The sequence below is a fragment of the Macaca mulatta genome, chromosome 17, assembly GCF_049350105.2.
Source record: "Macaca mulatta isolate MMU2019108-1 chromosome 17, T2T-MMU8v2.0, whole genome shotgun sequence".
Taxonomy (NCBI): domain Eukaryota; kingdom Metazoa; phylum Chordata; class Mammalia; order Primates; family Cercopithecidae; genus Macaca; species Macaca mulatta.
The window spans coordinates 17,247,058-17,272,674 of record NC_133422.1 but is presented as its reverse complement, the minus strand read 5'-3'; the positions used below and the strand labels follow the sequence as shown (position 1 = coordinate 17,272,674).

Genomic DNA, 25,617 nt, shown 5'->3' with positions numbered 1-25,617 from the left:
CAAAAGAAACTGCTATTATACATTTATTTACACAATATTTAAACTAAGCTATATCATGTTTGTATCTGTTACATTTGTATGATGTTTATATACAGCACATATATTTTTTCATATATAAGAACTCTGGTATGTAGTGAGTATGCTTACATAGATTAATGGATATTTGTGGATGTTTTGCCTCAAGACTTTTAGATGTGGGATTTTAATTTAGTTAAAAAGTTGTAAATTCTACACTGGCAAAATCTATTTTACCATTGAAATCTAAGCATTGTTCTTTATGTTTAGAATTAAACTCACTCACCCCCAGTGATGAAGAGGAGGGGGCAGAGGGGGAAACGGGATATGGAGAAGTGCACAGTAATTACTGCAGATGAAGACGACCTAAGGAATGTGAAGTCTTCAAAAAATACATAGTTTGTTAATATATGGTCATAGGAGTTCAGCTATAATTGGAAATATAAACCATGACATGTCCTTTCTGAAGGATTTGCATTTAGCACAATGTATGTGTTTGAGTTGGGTGCATGTATTCATTGGCATGCACTGTAAAATCACATTTTCTGTGCTCCTTTCCTCCATCACTTACTAGTTGGGTGACCTTGAGCCTGTTTCTTCACCTCTTTTAGTCTCATCCATAAAATAAGAAAAATAATTTCTACCTTATGCTGTTGGCATGAGAAGTAAATCAGTCGATATATGTAAAGTGCCTGTTACAGAATAAACACACTAAATTAATTTTTCCTTTTTTTTTTAACTTTTGTCTCTGCTTTCTTCCTCATATACTATGAGTCCACTAGACTTGCCTTTTGTAAGGTCTTTAATGTGTCTCCTCATTTGCTTTATTTTAGTTTAAAAAGAGTGTGAGCTTTAGGTCCATACTTGCCTTCACCATGTTCAATCTGTATGGTATGGGGCCAGTTATTGAATGTAGGTATCAATTTTATCATCTGTAAGTTGCTGATAATAATCAAAAGATTATTTTTGATTTGATATTTGTGGGACCTGTGATGTCACTGTGACTTTTTGATTTTTCCTTCCTTACCTTACGCTTGTTCTGTCATTCAATTTTTTTCAGGCTAATTTGTAATAACTTATAAATTATTATTTTAAGAACAGGTAGGTTATTTGCAGGAAAAAATAGAGTCTGATGTAGATAAAGCAAACAGCTATTATGTGAATCAAGAAGCTAATTAAATCAATAAGCATTTATTGGAGCACACTAAGAAACAGCTTTTGATTTGGTTGCTGAGAATGCAAATCTGCCCAAGAGGTAGCTCTTGCCTTCAACTGGGTCACAGTTAGGCAGATGAAAGAGAAATGCATGTAACCAAGGATCTTACAATGTAGTAAGGTCTATAATAGGGGCTACTGTAGCATGAGAGAAGGAACTGAACTTTTCTGTAATGGCATGGAATTATCCAGAGGACAGTACAAGTGGACATCTATCATGATCATGAACATGCATGAGCATTCAAGACAGAAAAGGCACAATATGCAAAAGTGACAGTGTCTAGCAAGCAGAGTTCAATATCTATTTTGGATTATCCTAAAAATGTGGGCAGGGAGAAGGTGAGAAGGACTTTCCACATCTTGCTATAGGGCTTAAATTTTACCCTATAAATTATAAGGATCCATTTATGACATTTATGCAGAGAATGGTTCAAATGATGATGATTGCCTGAAATACAGCAGTGAACATAAGAGAAGATGATAGAAGATTGGACTTGAACAAATTTAGGTAGTAAGTTCTGGGAGATATGTGATTTAGTAATTATGAAATATGAGGTAGATGAAATCATGCTAATAATTCTCCTTTGTAAATAGATTCACCTCTTTTGCTTCAGACGGGATTACCAGTGTTATAACTAGGACCTCTGCTGGGGTTGTATAGGTTCTACCTCCTGTCTGAGGATTCCTGAACAAGAACAAAATTCATTCACAGGTCATTTTGGTTAAGTCATAGAACTGGACCAAAAAAACTGTATCATCCTCCAAAAAAGGGAATCTTGTTATAATTCTTCTTTTCAGAAAGAGAACCTTTTAGAATACATCTGTCATAGGGTCCACCCTTGTTTAATTTGCCCATTGTGTTAGTCACCTCGGCTTGTCACAATAGAATACCAAGAAATTTATTTCTTGCAATTACAGAGACTGGAAGCCTGAGATCAAGGTTCCAGCATAGTTGGTTTCTGGTGAGGTCTCTCTCACTGACTTGTAGAAGGTTGGTCACATTCACCTGGTGGGGGTGGGGCATAAGAGGTTGGGAGAGAATGCAAACTTTCTCTCCTTATAAGGTGTGTCTCCTTATAAGGACACTCATCTCATCATGAAAGTCCACCCTCATGACCTCATCTAAACTTAATCACCTCCCAAAAATACCATCTCCAAATACCATCACACTGGGGGGCTCAGTTTGGGGAGGTGCAGTTCAGTTCATGACACTCACATTTTTGCAATTCATCTACTTGCAGGAAAGATCTTTCTTTAAAACACACACAAAACAGACCTTCTAACCAAGGCCATGGGACTGCTGTGACTACGACTTATATCACTTCCTACCTATGTGATTTGGAGCAAGTTACTGAATCTATGCCTCAAATTTCTCTGCTGTAAAACAATAATAACAATAAAACAGAATGTTTATGAAGATTAAATCAATAAACATTTAATGTCATAGAATAGAATCTAGTATAAAAATGCAGTATTGGCTCTTAATTTTTATATACAATGCAACAGTATTATAATGTGCAAAGACAGAGCATAAAAATATGTATGGCTTCAATATTATCCATTTTACATGCAAAGTTTTGTGGTGTTTTCTTGAATATCTTGATTTATTAGCATTTTAAAGCTCATGGGTTGTGAATTTAAAAAAATTTGCTCCTAATCCTCTAGAGGACAGTTTGTCAATCATTTTCTCTTTTCACTATGTATGAAGTATTAGTTAATCTGGAGCTTGTTGATGCCTGGGGAACCACAATTATAAAATGTTACTGCAGTTTCATTAGGGCTGGTTTATTTCTAAATATTATCCAGCCCCTTTTCTGTATGTAACACTTCTCATATTTGTCTTCAACAGTTTGGCAGAAATGATTCGATTCTAATACCTTTTTCACTGTGTAATTTAAATAATATTTTCAAAAAATCAAAATTTTTATTAATAAGAAGATTTGTTTTAACCATCATTATGGCTTTTCTTTATAACACCATTCTTCCAAATAGTTCTAACTGCAAGTCTCATAGATCCCGTCTATTATTCACTAGAAAAGAGGCAAGTGTTTTTTCTATTTTATAAATGATGTAACTTTAGTCTGCTCCCCAAATGTGGGATTGTCTAAGATATTCTTTAGTTTTATGGCAAAAAGCTATAGAGATTTGAATCTTAGTTGTTTAATCAGAATTACGTACTTGAAGAGAAAATAATATGCCTTCCTGGTATAAACACTGGTCTTTTTGGTCTTTCACTACTTAATTATCTGATAAATTTCTAGAAAGGGAAAAGATTTCACCATGTAAAGCACACATTAAAACCAAATACATGTTTCTTATTTAATCTCACTGACCAATATATTTCATATTAATTTAACTTTTACTCATTTCTATTTATTACTTGACATTCACAAGTATGCATCAGAGACTATAGAGGATATAAAGATAATCTAACATATTTTCCTACATTCAATAAACTTCTGATCCAATATTATGATTCAGTTCATCTTTCTCTCTTAACACTCCTGCTAAACTCTTCATGACTTGGCTCCAACTCATCTCATCCTCTCATACTCATCTCACTGTTCCCAAATCTTCTGTGTTACATCTGTGTCAAGATACATTTATAAAAATGATCCATATACTCTAACCACTTTGTTTTTGAATACGTCTATAATTCTTCTCCCCAGAGTGCTTTTTGAGTTCCTATCGTATACAAAGCACTCTACGAGATGTCCAGCACCTAAAAATGCCGTAGACAGAGCTCCCCACGTAAGAATCTGACAAGTAATCCAAAGGTACCTCTCTATTATACAAGTCTGCAAAATAAGCAATTCTCTTTCAAAGGAATCTGATTGGAAATAAAGGCTTGGGGCAAAACTGAACTAGGGTACGTACAGACTGAAAACAATTGAGAGAAGGAGGAATACAGGAATTAATGATCCGAGAAAACCTATGTGTGTTTAAAGTAGTTCTTGATTTCTTTCTAAAGGATTACTTTACAACACGGAGCTGTCAGCTCTGATCAGCAGGATCCTAGTGTCCATGCATCTGCAGTTGGAGTAAAGGATTAGCACGGCTTGATTAATGTAAGACTTCACCATGTTGTAAACTCGTATGGCATCTTCCTTGATCACTACCATGAACCCTGAAGATAGTGCTTGACACAGAGCAGGCACACTCATGTATACTTGATGAATGAATAACAAAATAATTGGAATTTAAATTCGTTCTAGAAAAATGGTACAATGTTCATGGAAAAGCATTTTGGTAACAATGTGTAACTAATCTGAGGAATTATCAGTATTGAAAGTTTGAGCCAAAACATTAGGTGTCTAATTAGGGCCAAATGGCAGTTAAATCTTTAAAAGAAGTCAGAACACAGAGGCTTTATGTAGCATGTTGAAAAACCAGAAGGTCATCTCAAGGACAATGTTGTGATTGAAGAACATTAAATAATATGTGACATGGTCTGTTTGGCTCCTTTAAAAGATTCTGGAGGAGGGCTGGGCGCAGTGGCTCATGCCTGTAATCCCAGCACTTTGTGAGGCCCAGGCGGGCAGATCACCTGAGGTCAGGAGTTCAAGACCAGCCTGGCCAATGTGGTGAAACCCCATCTCTACTAAAAATGTAAAACTTGGCTGGGCATGGTGGTGGATGCCTATAATCACAGCTACTCAGGAGGCTGAGGTAGGAGAAGTGCTTGAACCCAGGAGACGGAGGTTGCAGTGAGTCTAGATTGTGGGACTGCACTCCAGCCTGGGCGACAGAGTGAGACTACGTCTCAAAAAACAAGATTCTTGAGGAGATACATAGATGATGGAGGACATAAGACTTAAGGCAGGGAGAGCAGTGAGGAAGGTGCTACAGTTATATCTGAGAAATAAGAGGTACTATTTTAAAACAGAGAGGGTACTGATGAAGAGAAGGAAGCAACCTACATAAGATTTGGATTTAGATGCTGGAATTTTAGATGAAAAGATTCTAGGATGAACCACAAATTCTGACTTGGTGACCTGTTGCCATTCATAAGATCAGAAGGGGTAAATAGAGAAAGAGTTTGAGGATGCAAAGGTGATGAGTTACACTTTCGGTCTGTGAGTTTGAGATGCCTGTGAGATATCCAAGTGGAAAAGTCAACCAGACAGTACAATGGAGAATAGGGCTGTTAGGTAAGAAGTCTCATCTGGAGATGCAGAATTGAGAATAATCACTGAGAGTTGAAATCCTGGGAAACACCCAGGGAGAATGTGTAGAATGAGAAGAGAGGAGGCTTGAAAAGTGAACTCAACTTCTAAGGGGCAGGTGAGATTGAGGAACTTCCAAAAGAGACTGAGAAGAGGCCACTCAAAGACAAACATGCAAAGATGAAAAGTGAAGGTAGGTTTTGTAAATTGCTCTTAAATAGCAGAGCCAAAGACATTTTTTAAAAATTCAAATTAATATTTTAATTCCTAAGAATAGGTGTGGAAAATTCGTTGACTGATTGAAGAATTACAATTATTTGCTACAAATTCAAAGAATGTTACAATTTGTCAGCATTATAACAAACACTTTGTTAAATGATGACTACGGGCGAGGTAGCGGCACCTGTAGTCCCAGCTACTCGGGAGGCTGAGGCAGGAGAATGGCGGGAACCCGGGAGGCGGAGCTTGCAGTGAGCCGAGATCACGTCACCGCACTCCAGCCTGGGCGACAAAGCGAGACTCCGTCTCAAAAAAAAAAAAAAAAGAAAAAAGAAAAAACTTAGGAAAATGTCTATGTGAAGGATGGGATAAAAATTTCAAAAAGCAAAACTTAGAATAAAATCAAGAGATAATTGCTTCATATTTATATCTCTTAATCCGTGACAGGATATGAGGTTTTTTGGATCAGAGAACAGATAAATTATTTACTTACATAGCAAACTTAGCATCGGTTCCCCATCCCCCAGTCCCCAGTGGGGGACCTAGTAGCCAGCCGTACCCTGTGTATACAGGGGTCGTACCCCAGGAGAGGAGGTTGGAAAATATGTGTCTTAGAACTCATACCGTGCAGCTGAGCCAGCTGCCTCTCTTTCCCCTGGAGAAGAAAAGAGAAAGACTTCAACTAAAGTAAATAAATGGTCTCTGGGGAGGCAAAAGTCCCTAGGTTTATTTTTCTGAGTGTAAGCACATAGCTTCTGGGAGGATGATCCTAAGTGTCTCAGGAGTTTCCCATCTTTAACTTCCAATGGTTCTTTGCCATTCAAACATCCTTTAACCCAGATGCCAGCAATGTTTTGCCTAAAGCTTTGACCTTGTATAAAGTGAATATATTCATGTAGCACTTTTTCCTGGCCTTGACTAGAAGCGCTAGACTATGAAATCAAGTTAAATAATCACAATGGCGCAGAATCTGTAAAAATGGAAAACCTTCCTCTTAGGATTTTTTTTTTTTTTTTTTTTTTTAGTCTCAGCTGAGATAATTTACCAAGAAGGGCTCTTTTCACAGTAGGTCCGTAATAGAGCTTGACCCAGTCACAATGTGATGATGGGTCCACATCCCACCTGACCTGGATGTGAAACCTAAAGCACTGCATAGCATCTTTCCTAGATTTGAAGGACTTTTAAACCTTTGACAACACATCATCTCTATCCATTCCTAGCCTCAGGAGCCCCAGACAGAATTCATCACTTCCTCTTCCCTATTCCCACCGCACTTTGTGTTAATCTCTTAGAGCATTTTTATTATAATTAGTTGTGCCTGTCTGCCTCACTGGACTAGGAATACTTGACAGGAGAAAATATTTCTTGAGCACCCACGATATTCAGGGCATTGTGTTAAATGTTGTAAGAAGTTCAAGAAAATGATTGCATTCTTAAGAATACTTCTTGTTTCATTTTTTGTATATCTTGAAATACAGTCCTGAGCTATATTAGGTTACAGGAAGAGAAATTGAATTAGCCATCAACATAGGGGGATATTCCTCAACTATAAATATTTATGAGCTGATTCTATAGTTGATAGAATTAGCTATCAACTATAGGGGGACAGCTATCACTATTTATGGACTTAAATGTGAGTGTCTTTAAGAGAGAAGTGAGGAAAGGAAGGAGAATGTGATCTTGGTGTTTGAAGGAAAAGGTGGCGTCATACATAGCGAGACTAAGAGCAGAGAATTAGGTAATGTTTAGTATCTAACTTTCACTCTGACACTTGTCATAATGAAAGAGAAAAACATCTTAGCTTTTTTTTTTTTTACATCTTCAGTAATTAGCTATTTTATGCGGAAGCTATGTGTGGGAATGTTCAAGAACATTTATCGGGATTTAAAAATAGAAAATAATTTTCTTCTAGTTCAAACTTGATTGTTTTGCACCGCCAGTCAAGCAAGAGTCTGAGTGTTGAATAAGATCAGGAGCCTATAATAAATTTTCTCCCCAGAGAGATTAAAAAATACTATCTATTAGTTTCAAGGAGAATTCATTTATTCACATTTGTAAAGGTCTTTGATGTAAAATGTGCTATAAAAAGAATAAAAAACATTCTGTGGAACTCGGAGTAGCACTAACTTTCTTTTCATTGGAAAAATATCTTGGTTGTCTAGATATATTTTTCAGTGATGTGTATGAAGCAAATAATTCAATTTATTGTTCAGTTCTAATACAGATTTAATTACAGATTTTCATACTGCAATATTTCAAAAAGGATATTCGACCCTTTTTTTTTTTTTTTTTTGAGATGGAGTTTTGCTCTTATTGCCCAGGCTGGAGTGCAGTGGCGTGATCTTGGCTCACCACAACCTCCATCTCCTGGGTTCAAGCAATTCTCCTGCCTCAGCCTCCCCAATAGCTGGGATTACAGGTTCCCGCCACCATGCCTGGCTTTTTTTTGTATTTTAGTAGAGACGGGGTTTCTCCGTGTTGGTCAGGCTGGTCTCAAACTCCTGACCTCAGGTAATCTGCCCGCTTCAGCCTCCCAAAGTGCTGGGATTACAGGCATGAGCCACCATGCCCGGCTTCGACTCTTTAAAAAAAAAAAAAAAAGGATACAAATTTACCTCGATAGTACACAGTTAAATTTTATTTTGCTCTTTGTATGTTTCAATATCAGGATAATTCAAATCTGACATTTTAATTAACCTGCTTACTTTTTAAATAATTGCTGGTCAAAGTTTAATGTAGCAATTTTTTTCTCAAATCACATATTTTACCTACTTAAGGAACATTCAGATAAAGGTTATATTTCCTATATATTAAATGTAAAAAATTAGCAATTCAATGACTGCCGGGATGATTTGTAAGTTAGGTTGTATTTACATTTAGGACATAGCAGAGAGGAAGCACTGATGGGTTTTGCCCATATTGGTCATTTCTGTTTCCATAGCAACAGACCGCCACTTCTACTCATTTGTATGTAATTTGTATCCTATATGTGTTCCTCTAGAATTGGCAAGTGTGTTCAAAAATCAAAAACAAGGTCATCAATTATTTAGTTCAAAATTTAATAGTTTACCTTCTGGGTCTGACCTTGATATATTTATATGCATGTGTTGGTTTTACTTTCCCTTTGTTTCTGTTTTCTCCAGTACAGTGCCCTTAATCCACGAGAATCATGGGACATGTGGCATCCCACTCTGGTGGCGGAGGCTTTATTTGCTATTGCAAACATCTTCAGTTCTCTGCGTCTGATCTCACTGTTTACTGCAAATTCTCATCTGGGACCTCTGCAAATATCTCTGGGAAGAATGCTCCTGGACATTTTGAAGTTTCTATTCATATACTGCCTTGTGTTGCTAGCATTTGCAAATGGCCTAAATCAATTGTACTTCTATTATGAAGAAACGAAAGGGTTGACCTGCAAAGGCATACGATGTGAAAAGCAGAATAATGCATTTTCGACGTAAGTCTAATAGACATTTCTACTGGTAATGTTGTACAGCATTTAGAGTGCACCACATCACAAACTTGAAAAACCTATGACAAATGGTTATAAAGAAAATGGGGAATTAAAATTATACTTAATGCAGAAAACAGAATTCATGTGGCTTTAAATAGAAATGAAAACTACCGACAGGAAAAAGAATACCTGGCACATTTATTTTAAATTTTAGTAAAATCATCTTTTCTTGTAAATGACTTCATGAAAAAGAAAGCAATAGATACTATTTTTTTAGATGTAGAATCGAAAAAGGTAACCTAGGTACTATGAAAGCTTACAAGTACATTAAAAGATAGAACATATGTAAAACCACTCATGTTGGAAAATTCAAGTAGGTTTCAATGTTTCCTTATGTGTTTCCCAGGTACTAAAGTCCATTTACGTATCTCTTTCATTCTCTAGTTTCCTATACAAAAACTTAAGCATCTAAAAATAGTGCAAATGGAAATCTAAGACTAATCTAGCCATTATTGCCATGCACACAACACTCTCTGTGCCCTTACAGCTGGATGAGCAATAGACACTGTCTATTGTCAACTCTCTTCAGTTATTCTCATAACAGGCTTTGCTAACAGCACACAGCTTCATGGGCACTGTGTTTGATGGTCACACAGCTCTCATAGGCTATTCCTCTATATATCTGTCCCATTTCCTTCCCACTGTGACAAACAGACGGTTAACTAGTAGGTGAATTAATAAGTGAAGTGATATTCCTCCACACAGTAACCACATTTGAATACACAGTCATTTTGTAGGTGACTTTAAAAGTCATACCTTATTCATGAGCCATCATAGAATCATGTATACTATAAGAGAGGATGGTAATTTCTCATGTAAGAAAAATTCAATATCACATGAACAAATTCACTTACAGCTAAAATGCTCTTGTTGATTTAATTCTACATCTGTTTTATCTTAGCCCCAATATTTAAAACTTCATTTTAATTATTCATCATCTTCTTATTTGCACATAATTTTTAAATGTCAGCCATTGATACCTCATTGTTTTCAGAAATAGATTTGATACATCCATGGATCTTAAATAAAACACATTTTTTTTTTTTTTTTTGACAGAGTTTTGCTCAGTCACCCAGGCTGGAGTGCAGTGGTGTGATCTCGGCTCACTGCAACTTCTGCCTGCAGGGTTCAAGTGATTCTCCTGCTTCAGCCTCCGGAGTAGCTGGGGCTACAGGCACCCACCACCACACCTGGCTAATTTTTTTATTTTTAGTAGAGATGTGGTTTCACCATGTTGGCCATGGCTGTCTTGAACTCCTAACCTCAAGGGATCTACCTGCCTCAGCCTCCCAAAGTGTTGGGATTACAGGCGTGAGCCACTTCGCCGGCCTTCCAGCTCCATCTTGATCCTGTATTCCTAAGCAGCAGTTTCTTGACCTGACTGGTTCACTCAGTCTTGACATCTTCCCACTGCTCTCTTCTGACCCTGGGCAGGAGGAATTCAATGAAATCCCTTGCAAAAACATCCTCATAACTAGCATGGCCTAGAATGGCATCTCAGTTTTGATATCTGAACTTCTTTTCCTCCCCCACCCACCCACTCCCCCACCCCCGTCTCATTTGTGGTTCTTGACTTGCAACTCGGCCAGGGAAACCTGGATTAGAGATTTACAATGGTCAGATCCCACCAACCTCTTCCTTCATAAATGAGAGTTCTGCTCTAACCGTCTTTGTCTGTCTGCCAGCTGGTCTCCTGGATTTCTGATGGAGAACCCTTGTGAATGCTCTTTCACAACTTTCTTCTTACTTTACGCTGCATAACCTGGTGCAAACTGCTTACCAAAACCACCCCATCTGTTCCTGTTGCCATATCCTTCTGACTTCCTCCTTTGCCTTCCAGAAAGAACTTCCACACAGCATTTAAAACTGTGTTAACTCCTAGGTCCTCTTTATTTTGGGGGAAAAGCTCTGGTTCCCAGACCCAACCCTTCTCACCTATCTGATTCCTCTGCAATCAATAGGTTATACCTAACACTGTCATGATTTATGATCCCCTAAAATTCCTAGGAATTTCCTTGTCCCTAGTATTGGTTTCTTCGTAAGTAATAACATATTACAGACTAATCATAACATAAATCAAAGGAGATTATGGCCAGACAAGTAAGATGTAAAATACTTAATATAAATTCTATTCCAAAATCAAATATATTGGATTATTGGGATTATGTATTACTTTCGTTTGTCTATACCAATGGTTTCCTCTATTGTCATGAGAAGCAACATAATCACGTATCTTAAATACTATAGGCCTATATCATTCAACCCAAATAAATCAGTTATTGCCCTTGAATTATTTTTTCTAAATAATAGAATATAAATCTGCCAGCCACAAGTTAGTTTTTGCTTCAAGATATTGAAAAATTAAAGTATATATCAATAGCCCTTAGCATTAGGAAGCAGGAGGTCCTAGGCATAAGTCACCTATCCCTTGATGACTCTGTTTAAGCAAAACAGACATCAGTCACTGTCACAGGGTATATAGTGATACCGTTGGGGCCCCTGCTCTACATCTTACTTCAGTGCTTTCTTTGGTCTTTAATTTTCTTCTTGTAATTCTGTATGATTCATAAATTAAAAACTACCCACTATTTCTGAGACCTTATTCTATGTGAAGGTTAAAAATAAAATAATTCATATAAAGTACCTAACACAGTGCATGTCATACAATGTCATCAAAAATGGTAGCTACTCTTATTATTGTCATGATTGGCAATGGTAGAGGATTATCTCTCACATACCTCTCATAAGGTTTCATCTCTATTATTCCTTCCACTCAGGTTCAAACTTTGTAGAAATTTTGAACCCAGTATTTCCCATTAGCTACCACTCCTGTTTCTCTCATTTCTTTCATCCAAGTAACCCTAAAATAAGCCTATGCAAGATATGTTATTTTCTCACCTCTCACTCAGACTTCATCCAATTACAATTTGGCTTCTGCTTCCATCATTCCACTAAAACTGCCCTAAAAATTATCATCTAGAGCCTTCTTATCACCATTAACTATGGACATTTATCTGCTCACGTTTTACTTAATGTGTCTGCTTCATTTGACCCTGTTTAATGCTTCCCTTTTTGGAAATCTTGTCCCCTTTTAACTTCCATATTATTACCCTTTTCACTTCAAATCTTACTTCTCTAGCCTTTCTCACTTTAACCCTAACCCTAACTTTACTCTGATAATTTTTTATTTTCATTACTGCTTTTAAATAGTGGTATGTCTTAGCATACTAACCTGAGACCCTTTTAACAGTACCCCTATGAAAATTCATCTACGATTTTGGAACTGGCTCTATATGTCTAAGACATGACTTCCATATTTATATTACTAACATCAGTTTCTATCCTTGGATTGCACAATATATTCATCTGTCTATTAGACACCTCTCTTTACATGCCTCTTGAAGACTTACATTCAATCAAAGAGAATTTATCATAGTCTCTCTAAAACATATTCTTCCTCCTGCTTAATTCCTTTTCTTAGTCAACAAGACCACAATCCACCCAGAAACTTACATCAAAAATGTATATCTTATTCTAGATCTTACCTTCTTCTCATCTCTTCCATGTGTAGTCAGTCAACAAATGTCTGTTCCCACTCTTATTATCTTGGCACTGTCTTCCCCTTGCTCTCCACTCATGCCCAAGTGTAAGTACCCCTGCTCCTGGTCTCTGCCTTATTTCATGTCTTCCATCTTGCTTCCTGAGTTATATTTCTAAACCAAAATCTGAGGGTCCTCTGTTTAAAGTGCCAAAATGGTTTCCCTATTGCTTACAGGACACTGCCACATTCTTTAGCTTGACGTTTTAGATCATTCATTGATCTGTCTGTCCCCTGCCTCCTGTCTTAGTCCATTTTTGCTGCAATGAAGAAATACCTGAGACTGGGTAATTTACAGAGAAAAGAGGTTTATTTGGTTCATGGCTCTGCACACTCTATAAGAAGCACAGCATCAACATCTGCTTCTGGGGAGGGCCTTAGGAAGCTTCCATTCACAGTGAAAGGCTAAGGGAAGCAGGAAGCAGGCATCACAGGGGGAAAGAGGAAGGAAGCAAGGGAGGGAGGTGCAGAGGTCTTTTCAACAATCAGATCTTGTGAGAACTCACTAATTGCTCCTAGAATGACACTAAGCCTTTTGTGAGAAATCCATGATCCACCACCATCACTCAAACACATCCTTCTATGCCCCACTTTCAATATCAGGGATTACATTTCAACATGGTATTTGAAGGAGACAAACATCCTCTGTATCACTTCCTTTTCTTGTCTCATCTTTCAATCCCCCAGCAATACTTTACTCTTCAATATTTCCTGATGGATTATAAATATAAATCTCCAAATATGTATTTTCTTCTCTTATTCGAGAATGTCCTTATTCTGTCCTTCCATTTGGCTTTTTTTTTTCCAAATCCTACCTCAGATATACCTTTTCCAGGAGGCCTTTTCTGATCTCCCTAGCTGTGAACACCCAGTGTCAGGCTGTGATCCATGTCTTCTATGTGACTTCATGCAGTTTCCCACCAGTGAACAGATACTTCCTTCTGCTCCTTTCCAGGTTATTCTCTCAATACCCTGAGAAGAACTGCATGTTACCAAAAGATACAGAGTATTTACTTGTTGAAACTACTCTATGTGCAATTTTAAGCTATTAGCCCCTGGCAAGGTACTCTCTTATGAAGAGAGGAGCACAGGCTTTGTGACAGGTATTGTCTCATTAAGCAAAACCCTTTTATATTTGTTGGAGCTGTATTCCTAATAGTTGTAATTGGCCAGTTGGAGTCATACATTATTTTAATATTACATTCTTGCTTGTAAGCTAAAGATAAAATATTCAGATGAATTTTTATTAATTTATGTTTGCTCATTGTTTTAGTCCCATGGGATAGAGGAAAACTTCAACGGTGGAATATATTACATTTTACACATTCAATTTTTCTGGCTGTAAATATATAATCAGGGAAACAAGCTAATTATATAACGTACATGTTGAGCAATACATTCAAAGCAAGAGACAAAATGTTATCATTAGGAAGGCAGGACCTCGGTCCACCCATATAGACTGTTAGAATTTAGTCTTTGACCCAAGTTTTGTACTAAATGTCACTTAAATAAATTGTAGCATTATCTTGGAGAGCTTTCAGTTCATATCTTACCACAGAACAAGAAAAATATTAGTCACATAAAGGCATTCTGAGATGTGATGCTTTAAGTAAGGATCCTTCAATTTATGGGCAATGTTGGTCTCAATAGTTTTGGGAATTAATAATGAAAAAAACATTTCTGAAAGCAATGGCTTTGAAATGTTAACCCAGACCGATTTTTTAAAAATCCACCTATTATCTGAACAATTCATTGAGAAACACTTTAAGACCAGGGTCTTAATTCCTCTGAGAAGTAAATATATTTTAGTTAAATGGAACTAGTCTTTAATCCTCACTATTGACTTATTCCACTGAAAGAAGGAAAATCAAAGAAAGAAAGAATCCATGAGTAATCATGAAATGTCACTTTATTTAGAATTTTCCCCTTTAAATTTTTTTCTTTCTTTTTTTTTCCTTTTTTTTTTTTTTTTTTTTTTTTTTTGAGACGGAGTCTCACTCTGTCGCCCAGGCTGGAGTGCAGTGGCCGGATCTCAGCTCACTGCAAGCTCTGCCTCCCGGGTTCACGCCATTCTCCTGCCTCAGCCTCCCGAGTAGCTGGGACTACAGGCGCCTGCCACCACGCCAGGCTAATTTTTTTGTATTTTTTAGTAGAGACGGGGTTTCACCGTGTTAGCCAGGATGGTCTCGATCTCCTGACCTCGTGATCCGCCCGTCTCGGCCTCCCAAAAAGTACTGGGATTATAGGCTTGAGCCACCGCACCTGGCCCCCTTTAAATTTTTTTAAACATCAATAAATATTTTGCAAAAGTGTTTACTAATATTTCCTAAGATTAGTAGTTAGTATTTAGACAGGAGCAAATGTGTACTATTCAAAATAATAAGCCGTTTATTCTGCATCATTGTTTTTATTTGAAAAAGAACCTGTAATGGGATTTAGGTGGTAACATTTTACACAATATATTTTATAACTTATAATATTTAACTTATAACTTTCCTTAAATTGCTATTCATGTCAGGAAAACTAGCTGATTTTTATATGTATACTCACAGTGAGAAAATACACTATTTGGAAAGAAAGAATACAATTATTTCACATTAAATCCAAAGGACACTATGATTAATTTTAGAATTGTCTTTAAAGTTACTAAAAATAAAGAATTCATGGCCATGGGCCAAATTTACTTTTTCCTGAGAGACTTTCAAGGAGCGGCTTTAGTGGCTTTTGTCTAGGGCCGATGAGCCAGATTTAATTCTAATATTGTTGGAATCTGGCATCTGGGTTTTCCTCTAAGAATGAATGTACAGCATTCCATTTAAAAATCACAGTTTGGCTAAAGTTGATCAGATCAGTGCTCTTTCTGCTTCACAATAATCTGTTGTTCCATCGTTTTACAGTTCTAGAAAATAAATAGTTAATTTTATATCTTAAAACTAGTTGCTCAATTAAAAATACAAAATTTTTTACCTTTTTAAAAAAGCAGTTTTCATCCTGAATGCCAATTAGGCATATTTAGTTAGAATCTCCTGGTTATGTGCATCAGAATTCATGGCTTATTTCAAGTAACAAGCATTTTGCTATAAAAATCATGCACAGAATTATAGCCCTTCAATCTTCTGAGTAAGGGTTTATCTTTGCAAGGGCAGAGCCTAGAGCAAGCCCCAGCTTTAGGAAGAGCCGGAGTTGACATAGTGCTGGGCCATGGGATTGTTACTCTGTGTGTCAGCATTAAAGTGAGTCAGCTACTTCATCCTTATTCCGAGTTTACTTATTGTCTGGCTTATTCATCCTCAATTCTCTGTTTCTTAGTTTGTGCTGTCTCAGACCCTTGGCATCCTGTCATTCCAGTGACTCTGACTCCACATCATAACCCCTGTCATCTCAACCCCTTTGGGCAATTATCTTGATATTTTTAAGGCAAACTTGTCTAGAGGAGAATTCTGATCATTTTTGCCTTAGTACATGCCACAGGCCACTGGCCTTATATGAATTGTCTGTCCTTGGGTCACTTGACCATGATTGACTTAATCCACAGAGACATTGGCTGAGTAGCTCCAGAGTCTTACACCAGGACTATCTTTCCGTAAAAGGGCATACAGGGGACAATGCTACTGGGGCTGAGAGTTGCCAGAAGCCATAATTGACTTGGTTCTGCAACACCATTCCAATCTAATGCTAATCTCCCGACAGACGGAAATCCTACCCCCTTAGTCATCATGCCCGGTATGAGAAGGTTTTCGTTTTATTTTTGTAATTTCAATAGTCTCATTTTAATGATTTATCAAGAAGTATGAAAGCTCTATTATCGTTTTTTACACTATATTAGTGTATTATTATGGTCCCTTTGAAACAAACAATTCTCCATTTGGGTTCAGATACTCCTCAGCTTATTTCATTTTTTGGAGCAAGTTATTTATTTTCAATAAAATAGCCAGAGCTCATTCATTGGCTAGAATAAATAAAATGTTCCTTGAAATACCAAAAAAACCAAAAACCCACCAGATTTTATTATCTAAGCATTCTGAGACTCTTTGCCATCTTACAAGATGTCCAATTTTAGTTGTAAACATGGAAATCTGTAATAATTATAATGTTCTCAATTCTCCTACAACCAAAGCAAAATCAGTAAAAGAACAGACTTTTTTAAAGCCTAAAATTTGGGATCTATCATTTCTTAGTGATGACTTAGTGCCCTAGGACAGAGATTGACAAATGTTCTATGAAAAGGAACAGATAGTAAATATTTTTGGTTTTCTGAGCCATATGTTCTCTGCTGTAACTACTTTCTTCTGCCATTGTAGCACAAACGAAGCTATAGGGAATGAATAAATGAATGAGAATGGATGCGTTTCAATAAAATTTTATTTATGGATATGGAGATGTGAATTTTACATAATTTTCATGTCACAAAATATCACTCTTTTTTTTTCCCAACCATTTGAGAAAGTAAAAACCATTCTTAACTCAGTACCCATGCCACATTTGCCTCTCTCTGCCCTAAGAAACTAAATTTAGCTTTCAAAGCCCTTGGGAAATTTAAGTACACCATTTCTACTAGTTTGAGGAAAAGAGTTTTCTTTCACTCTTTTTATCATTTAATTTTATAATTGTCCTAAAAGGTTATTTTACTGTTGATATTAAAGTTAATTTTATATATAATAGCGCCAAGCTTTATTGTTATATCTTATGTATAATTATTCCATTAATATAGCTATTAGTATCATTTTATCTTTATTACAGGTTATTTGAGACACTGCAGTCCCTGTTTTGGTCAATATTTGGACTCATCAATTTATATGTGACCAATGTCAAAGCACAGCATGAATTTACTGAGTTTGTTGGTGCCACCATGTTTGGGACATACAATGTCATCTCTCTGGTTGTTCTACTCAACATGTTAATAGCTATGATGAATAATTCTTACCAACTGATTGCTGTAAGTTGACCAGCTTTATTTTAATTCAATATTTCCTCTAGAATCTGTTGTTGTCAGCTATACTCCATCTTCTTACCATCATAAATAAAATCTATAATTAGCCATTGATGAGACAGATAAGAATTATCAATGGTTAATTTGAAATTTCTGAGCAGTAGCACCCTATATGTAGCTATAAGTTAATCTGATTTTGTCATGTTACACATGATTACAAAGATAAACCAAATCCATTTTGCCAGGCAGTCACTGGCTATGGGAAATAGTAGCTGAGATCTGACTTACAAACAAGCAGCTCATCTCTGTGCAGTGAACAGTAGGTTTTGCCTCCTGTCAGTCCATTTAACCTGCCACCCTCACATAAGCAAAGTCATTCCTGTAGGGGAAGATACAAAAGATAACCCAGAGAGGAGTCTGGGGAGGGGAGAAGTCATAGGATTTTCAATTTCTTAAAACTCAGGGAAAGCAATGTATTCAGAGAAGTAGTATTAAATTCTGTAGGATAATACACAATACATTTTTTTTGAAACTCTGGAATCGAAACAACTTAGCATACGTTATTTACTTATTCATTCAACACATAATTACTTGGTACATACTGTGTTGCCCAGTACTGTTCTGGGCACCAGAAATACAGCAATGCACAAGAAAGACAAAGCTTGAACTTATCTGCTTGAACTTACATACTAGTGATATACGTCTCTGACCACTAGCAATAGGAGCAAATCAGAACCCTTAGTGGAATGAAATATAGTTAAGTCTTTCATATTTATACCTTAGACAAGTAGCATTTTATAAGCATAATTATAGTTTTCCCATTTTCTTCATAAATAACTACATTACATTATACCTTTGAATCTATGGTTAAATCTCTGAAGAGTTATTACTGTGTTTTTGTCAAGCAAAACTCTGAATTTTACTTCAGCTGTCTTTAAGGGGCACATTTTTCTCATAAGACACTCATCACTGATGAAAAACTGCATAGAACATGAAAATAAATGGTTTTTATTTACCGATTCACAGGCTAAAGTATTCCAAATGCATAAATAATTCCTCTGGAAATAGGTAGGTCCTAGGATTTGGAGGTTAATGTCCGAATTTGTGGATACTTTGGATTTCATTTAAGCATCTCATGATCTGAAATTTTTATAGACTCTAAATTTTTGTGTCAGAAGTTCTATATTCTCCTAATTAACATATTGCCAAAATGTGGGTTCTGTTTTCCAGAACATCAGCAACAACAACAAATTAGAAGTCCTTTAATTATTAAGCTAGATACAAGGAAGCTGCCAGCAATTTGGATTTTTTTTTTTTTTTTTTGAGACGGAGTCTCGCTCTGTGGCCCAGGCTGGAGTACTGTGGCGCACTCTCAGCTCACTGCAAGCTCCGCCTCCCGGGTTCACACCATTCTCCTGCCTCAGCCTCCTGAGTAGCTGGGACTACAAGCGCCCGCCACCTCGCCCGGCTAATTCTTTGTATTTTTTTTAGTAGCTACGGGGTTTCACCGTGTTAGCCAGGATGGTCTCGATCTCCTGACCTCGTGATCCGCCCGTCTCGGCCTCCCAAAGTGCTGGGATTACAGGCTTGAGCTACTGCGCCCGGCCTGGATCTTTTAAAACATTAAATGTCCCAATTTCATCAAGAAGAAAACACTATTTAAGAATATTATGACTTTTTGTTATTGCTTCTTTGTGAGGTGTGCTTTTCTAGGTAACTTCATTACAGAGATGAGAATCATCTTCAACTCTCTATTTCTACTCAGCCCAAATCCTAACAGTATGGAGAACAAAACAGGCATTAAGCACCTGAGAAAGGTGTGATTCCAGGTCTCCATGCATGAAGCCTCCTTGAGGCATGAACATGCCAAGCATTGCTTTCCCCTGTTCTAGAATAGCAGAATATACTCTGGGTCCTTGGGTCCTTGGGTCAGTCGGTCCTTCCTTCCTTCCTTCCTTCCTCCCTCCCTCCCTCCCTCCCTCCCTCCCTTTCTCCCTTCCCTTTCTCTTTCTTTTCTTTTCTTTCTTCCCTTTCTTTCTTTTTTTCTTTCTTTACCTTTCTTTCTTCCTTTCTTTATCTTTCTTTCTTCCTTTCTTTATCTTTTACATTCTTTCTTTCTTTTTTTTCTTGCTAACTGTAACTCAGAGTCATAGTTAAACCTTGAAAAATGAGGAAAATTTAACTGTTGAAAGGCAGAAGCAGTTATGTAGGCCTCAACTAAAGCCTGTTTTCCATTCATTCATTCATTTGTTCATTGATTAAATATTTATAGTGAACCAACTATATACCAGACATATGCTTAATTTTAGGGATACAAAGAATTAAAAAGTCCCGTTTTCATCAACAACAAAAAAATGATATAGTAGAGATAAAGAATCGATAAATAATTTCAATATTGAGAAAAGAAATTTGAGGATGTCATGAAAGTATGGAAGAGGGGACCTTGACTGGGGTTGGAAATAGGAGGCAGCTCAGGACTGGAGGCAGAGCAGGCTTCTGAGTAGAGAGGATTCTTAAGCCGAGTTTCAAATGTTGACTAGGAGTTAGAAGGTGAGTAGTGGAAGATGGATCTAGTCATCACCAGCTTAGAACTTTCTATCTCCAGATTTTCTAAGCACTATAGACTATGTTATAGACCCTCTTAAAATCCTAAATCATGAACAAAGAAAGCACTTGCTTAGTGATTGCAATAAGATAACATAATTTGAGACTCTCTGGGAATCAGAGAATCAGAAGGAGCTATTCACAGGCCAATGCTTTATCTAAGTGATTGCCTTTTTATTTCCTTGAGCCAGATCTACTGAGTCCCATTCTCTATGCCTGCAGGAAACAATATATACAATTCTCTTTACCAATGCAGCATAATCAGCCAGAACCGATAAGCTTGTTTAGAAAGAAAGAGAAAGGAAAGGAAGGAGAAATAAGAAAGGAAAGAAAGAGGAGGGGAAAAGGGAGAGAAACTGCAGCTTCTGTGTTCCCATTTATCAAACATTCGCTTAGCAACAATAAGGCCATGCAATTTCTAGCTCTGGTGATTCTTGTTCAAAGCACAATCTGTCCAGTATCTGGATTAAAACCCATGTTGCGCAGAGTAGAAATGTATGTATAACTTATTCATCAGCATACAGCAATTTAGGAATATCAAAATGAAACATAGTTGAAGATTATTCTCCTACTGTAAAATATGAGTTCGTGTTTATGATATTAACTGGTTACAATGAACTATTCTGAATTCTTAAAATGAATGTATGCCCAGTCTCTACCACCTCCTACTTCTCAGATTTTCTGCTTAAATCAGATTTATGGCTACATTTCTAAGAAGAGACTGGCCGCCCCAAATCTAATTGCCACAAATGTTCCAAAGTTTCCCCAAGAGGTTAATAAAGTGGAGTGAGTAATACATGATGAAGGGGATAGCCTCAGGATTGTGGGCAACCACTGGCCATACTGCTCTTTGGTGAAATCTGTCCAAAGTTAGGTCAAGATCCCATGGTGTGTCAGAGAAGCCCAACTCTACATTTATTAGGGGAACTTCTTTCTATGTTTATTTCCATTGGCCAAAGGTGGGCAATAATATTCACATGAAAACATATCCAATAAGACTTTTCCTGGCAACACTGAAGGCTAAGCCATGAGCATCTGTGGAGGTAACATTAATTGAAACAGGAATACAAGGCTTTGGTTAAGACAGAAAGTCTATTCCTGAATCAAATGAAACTGCGCTAATGTGAGCCTACAGTGCAGAAGATGCATGACTAATTACTGCAGTCTTTTTAACATGGAATTATTTTAGATACCTGTTTCACTGAAGAAGGAAGTATGAGAAGTGACACAAGACCTGGGACTACTCTAGGTTAAGCCACCACCTGAAATGTTTAGATGACTATCTCTGGGAGTCAGTGGTGGTTTTAGAAGCAATTTAATTAATGTTCCAAGAGTCGCTTGAAGTCAGGTTACAGGCTGTCTGTGAAATTTATGGTACCTTATTAATTAAGGAACCTGTCATCAGTTGTCATGTTCTCCTGTTCAGGACCATGCAGATATAGAATGGAAATTTGCACGAACAAAGCTTTGGATGAGTTATTTTGAAGAAGGAGGTACTCTGCCTACTCCCTTCAATGTCATCCCGAGCCCCAAGTCTCTCTGGTACCTGATTAAATGGATCTGGACACACTTGTGCAAGAAACAGATGAGAAGGAAGCCAGAAAGTTTTGGAACAATAGGGGTAAGAACACAGCATGTTAGTATTACTCTTTTTCTAAATTGTGTATTTGAATATATTTGTAGTCTTTAATGAACATGTTCAGGTTCAGGTCTTTAGCCTTTTTGTTCTTACCGACTGCATGTCATGAACATTTATAGCACATCTCCCATGACCAAGGCAGTGTCTGATTAACTAGGATTTCTTCACAAGTGCATTTCCGGCATTGAGGGCAGTCACTGCTATTTTAATAGAAGTTCCACTCTTCACACAGCCCTCAAGTTCTGCTAGCCAAGGATGGGGAACTAGCATACTCTGTCTTAGTACCTTGACTTCTAGGTCTTTGCAGAATGTGACAGCAGGTTATTTGTGGCATTTATTCCTCATTGTCTGTTTCCCCCTCTGGATTGTATGCTCCATGAGGGCAGGGCATGTGTTTTAGTGACCTCAAATTCCTCGTGCCTAACATAGGTCCTTACACGGAGCATTTTATGCTTGATAAGAATTCTCAATTAAATGATTGACTGAATATTATAACTTAAATATGCTGTGCCAACTGTCAACTGTGATTCCAGAACATGTTTAATTACTCAATATGTTGCGTCTACTCCCTATCATATTAGATGCCAAGAAGTTAGGCATCTAAATATACATATATATATATACACACACACACAGAGAGAGAGAGAGAGACTGCTCAGAACCATGCTCGTGGTAAACTGGAAGATGATATTTCCCTTTCCTCATTTTAGAAGTCAAGGTTTCAAGCAATTCCAGCAGAAGATACATCACGTTAAGCTTTTGGTCCAGCCATACCATTGACATAAGACAAATCATTCTTCACGCCTTCCTCCCTTTGCGTTCTAATTTTGAAAGTTCTCATAGTGATGTTTTGGGAATTAACATACTGATACTCATTAGTCACTTTGATCTTCTCAGGAATATTGCTTTGGAAGTATTTGAAAATGTTGTTATATTAGGATTACCAAGTAATATTTGAGATTAATCAAAAATAAAAAATATTAATTTGTTTTCCATTTTATTTGACATGGTGTGTGACTGCTATGCCCTAAGAAACCCTTCCCACTCTTTCACTTCATTGCCTACCAGGCATTGTCATCAGCACCAAATGGAGCTTTCTCACACTGACGGTGGCATTCATTTTCCTCTCATCTCGGTAACAACTCTAATTAGAGAAATTGACTGGCAAGTGAATGTTACAAAGAGGTGATTAGGAGATGCAGTTATATTCTTTCCTATAAACTATTACCCATAGATTTGAGGGACTACAGTTTGTGAACTTATCTGACCTTAGAAACCAAAGTCAGATTGTGACAAAGCCTTATCCTGCCATCCTCATACTAATTTATGAACTTTAACACTGACCTTAGAAGGGAGGGAAATTATTTTCCTCCAAATATTTGACTTTTGTGTTAAAAGTCTTAGAATAAATGTAATAGCTTAGATTTAATAAGCAATTACTGCATGTGTTCCCCTTGCCATAACTGAACCAGAATTTGAGGAGTGGCAAGAGGTACGAAGGCATGGGTTCCATCTTTGAGGGCACCAATTTTAATGTGAGAGATACAGAAATAAAAACAGATATGTTATGTAATATATTTAACATTATCATACAGTCACATGTAAAAGGCTATGGGAAAAATGCAAGACATAATTAATGCTTCCCTTGCGGTAAACAGGACAAGATTTCAAGGAAGCCAGACTCCAGCTTACTCCTTTCCACATCAAACATACTTATCCTTTGTACCATCTCATCCGAAAATTTATAAGCTTTTTTTTTTTTTTTTTTTTTTTTTTTTTTTTTTTTTGAGACGGAGTCTCGCTCTGTCGCCGGGGCTGGAGCGCAGTGGCCGGATCTCAGCTCACTGCAAGCTCCGCCTCCCGGGTTTACGCCATTCTCCTGCCTCAGCCTCCTGTGTAGCTGGGACTACAGGCGCCCGCCACCTCGCCCGGCTAGTTTTTTGTATTTTTAGTAGAGACGGGGTTTCACCGTGTTCGCCAGGATGGTCTCGATCTCCTGACCTCGTGATCCGCCCGTCTCGGCCTCCCAAAGTGCTGGGATTACAGGCTTGAGCCACCGCGCCCGGCCTATAAGCATTTTTTAATCGATCTCAGAAAAGATAGTGATGATTAATGCTGTCATAATATACTACCTTTCGTAAGAGTATTCTGATTTAAAAAGAGCTTCTGGGTCAAAAAAAAAAACCCTACTCACCAAAGAAATGTGTATTTCATATTTTAATTTTAGGCAATGGCAGAGAGAATCTTGGTTTTTAAGATAACAGGAAACTTGTAACAAAACACAGGGTCCTGCTCTGATGTTTTAAGCGATCCATCTGTACTGCCAACAAAACGAATGGAGAACCAGACCAAAAGCTTGACTTCCGACCCTCCCTCCTATCCTCTCACTTTTGATTCATGGAAAGGATTATGTTGCCATCATTCTTTAGAAGCAAAGAGGAGCTCTCAGTCAATTGGCTTTTCTATTAAAGTAGTGATTCATTCTCAGAGTTAAACAGTTTTATTTGCTATATATTACTAGTCTCAAAAGGAACCCACACATTTCTCTTATATGTCTATCTCTATATTTGAATTTTTTGCTCCAAGCTGATGCACAGCAAAATAATTTGAAACTAATCAGAATCTCAAACCATTCCTTTTTTTTTTCACTATTAATATTTTACTAACATTCAACAATGAGTATTTGGATGCTTTGGGAATTTATGCCAAAGGGGAAAATATTCTGAGTCATGTCTCTCTTTTCCACCAATCTAGAGCCTTGGGCAGGCACCAGTCCAATCAACATCAATGCTGTCTAAATTTACTCTTTCTCCATACTGCATTTCCAGAATGAAAAGAACATATGATTTTCGGATGCCTACTCTTAGTTGAGTTTTATACATTTTTTGTTTATATGAAAATAAATGATAAGTATAATTTATAAAGAAGTTCTTGCTTATAAAAGTATAAGAAAGACTAGGCGCGGTGGCTCACACCTGTAATCCTAGCACTTTGGGATCATAAGGTCAAGAGGTAGAGACCATCCTGGCTAACATGGTGAAACCCCGTCTCTACTGAAAATACAAAAATTAGCTGGGCGTGGTGGTGGGCACTTGTAGTCCCAGCTACTCAGGAGGCTGAGGCAGAAGAATCGCTTGAACCCGGGAGATGGACGTTGCAGTGAGCCGAGATCGCACCACTGCACTCCAGCCTGGTGACAGAGCGAGATTCCGTCTCAAACAATAAATAAATAAATGTATAAGATAAATGAGATATACATTAAGATGGTTGTATTATTAAAAGAGGGGTTAACTGAGAAAGTGATATGAAAAGTATTTAATTTTTTCATGAATTGATTTCAACTTGGTTAATCCTCCTGACAGTTTATTAGGTGTACATACAAAGACAATGAGATACACAAATAGCCATTAATTAAAAGGTGACATTTAAGGAACAGTAACAGTCACTTTGTGAAACCAGCACATGGCTTAGAATATACCATTATACCCCAAAGCGATCTTATATATCATTTAGCTCAACCGTTTCTTTTAAAAGAGAACCTGTTTACTTTGCCCATTGTCTGAGGGTCTCTTAGAGACAGAGTAGGGGGAAAATGCCGGGTCTTCCGTTTTCCAGCTCAAACTGCTTTCCATTGCCCTCTCTTACTTCCCTGAGAAGTCTGGTGAGCATGCAGCAGTACCTTCCCTGTTGTGTCTTTTGATTGTTCTCAGCAGCCTT

The 25,617-nt window shown here is 37.3% G+C and overlaps 1 protein-coding gene across 2 annotated transcripts in view; it reads left to right on the top strand.

Annotated features, from left to right (window-relative positions):
* The window catches only part of TRPC4 (transient receptor potential cation channel subfamily C member 4), a 222,597-nt gene that overhangs the window by 185,926 nt on the left and 11,054 nt on the right, over positions 1-25,617 (top strand). For both annotated transcript variants that reach the window (XM_028837185.2, XM_015120957.3), the window contains exons 6-8: positions 8,759-9,072; positions 17,468-17,663; positions 21,688-21,882. In XM_028837185.2, the coding sequence (XP_028693018.1) occupies positions 8,759-9,072; positions 17,468-17,663; positions 21,688-21,882 (705 nt within the window). The remainder of the gene's footprint in view (positions 1-8,758; positions 9,073-17,467; positions 17,664-21,687; positions 21,883-25,617) is intronic.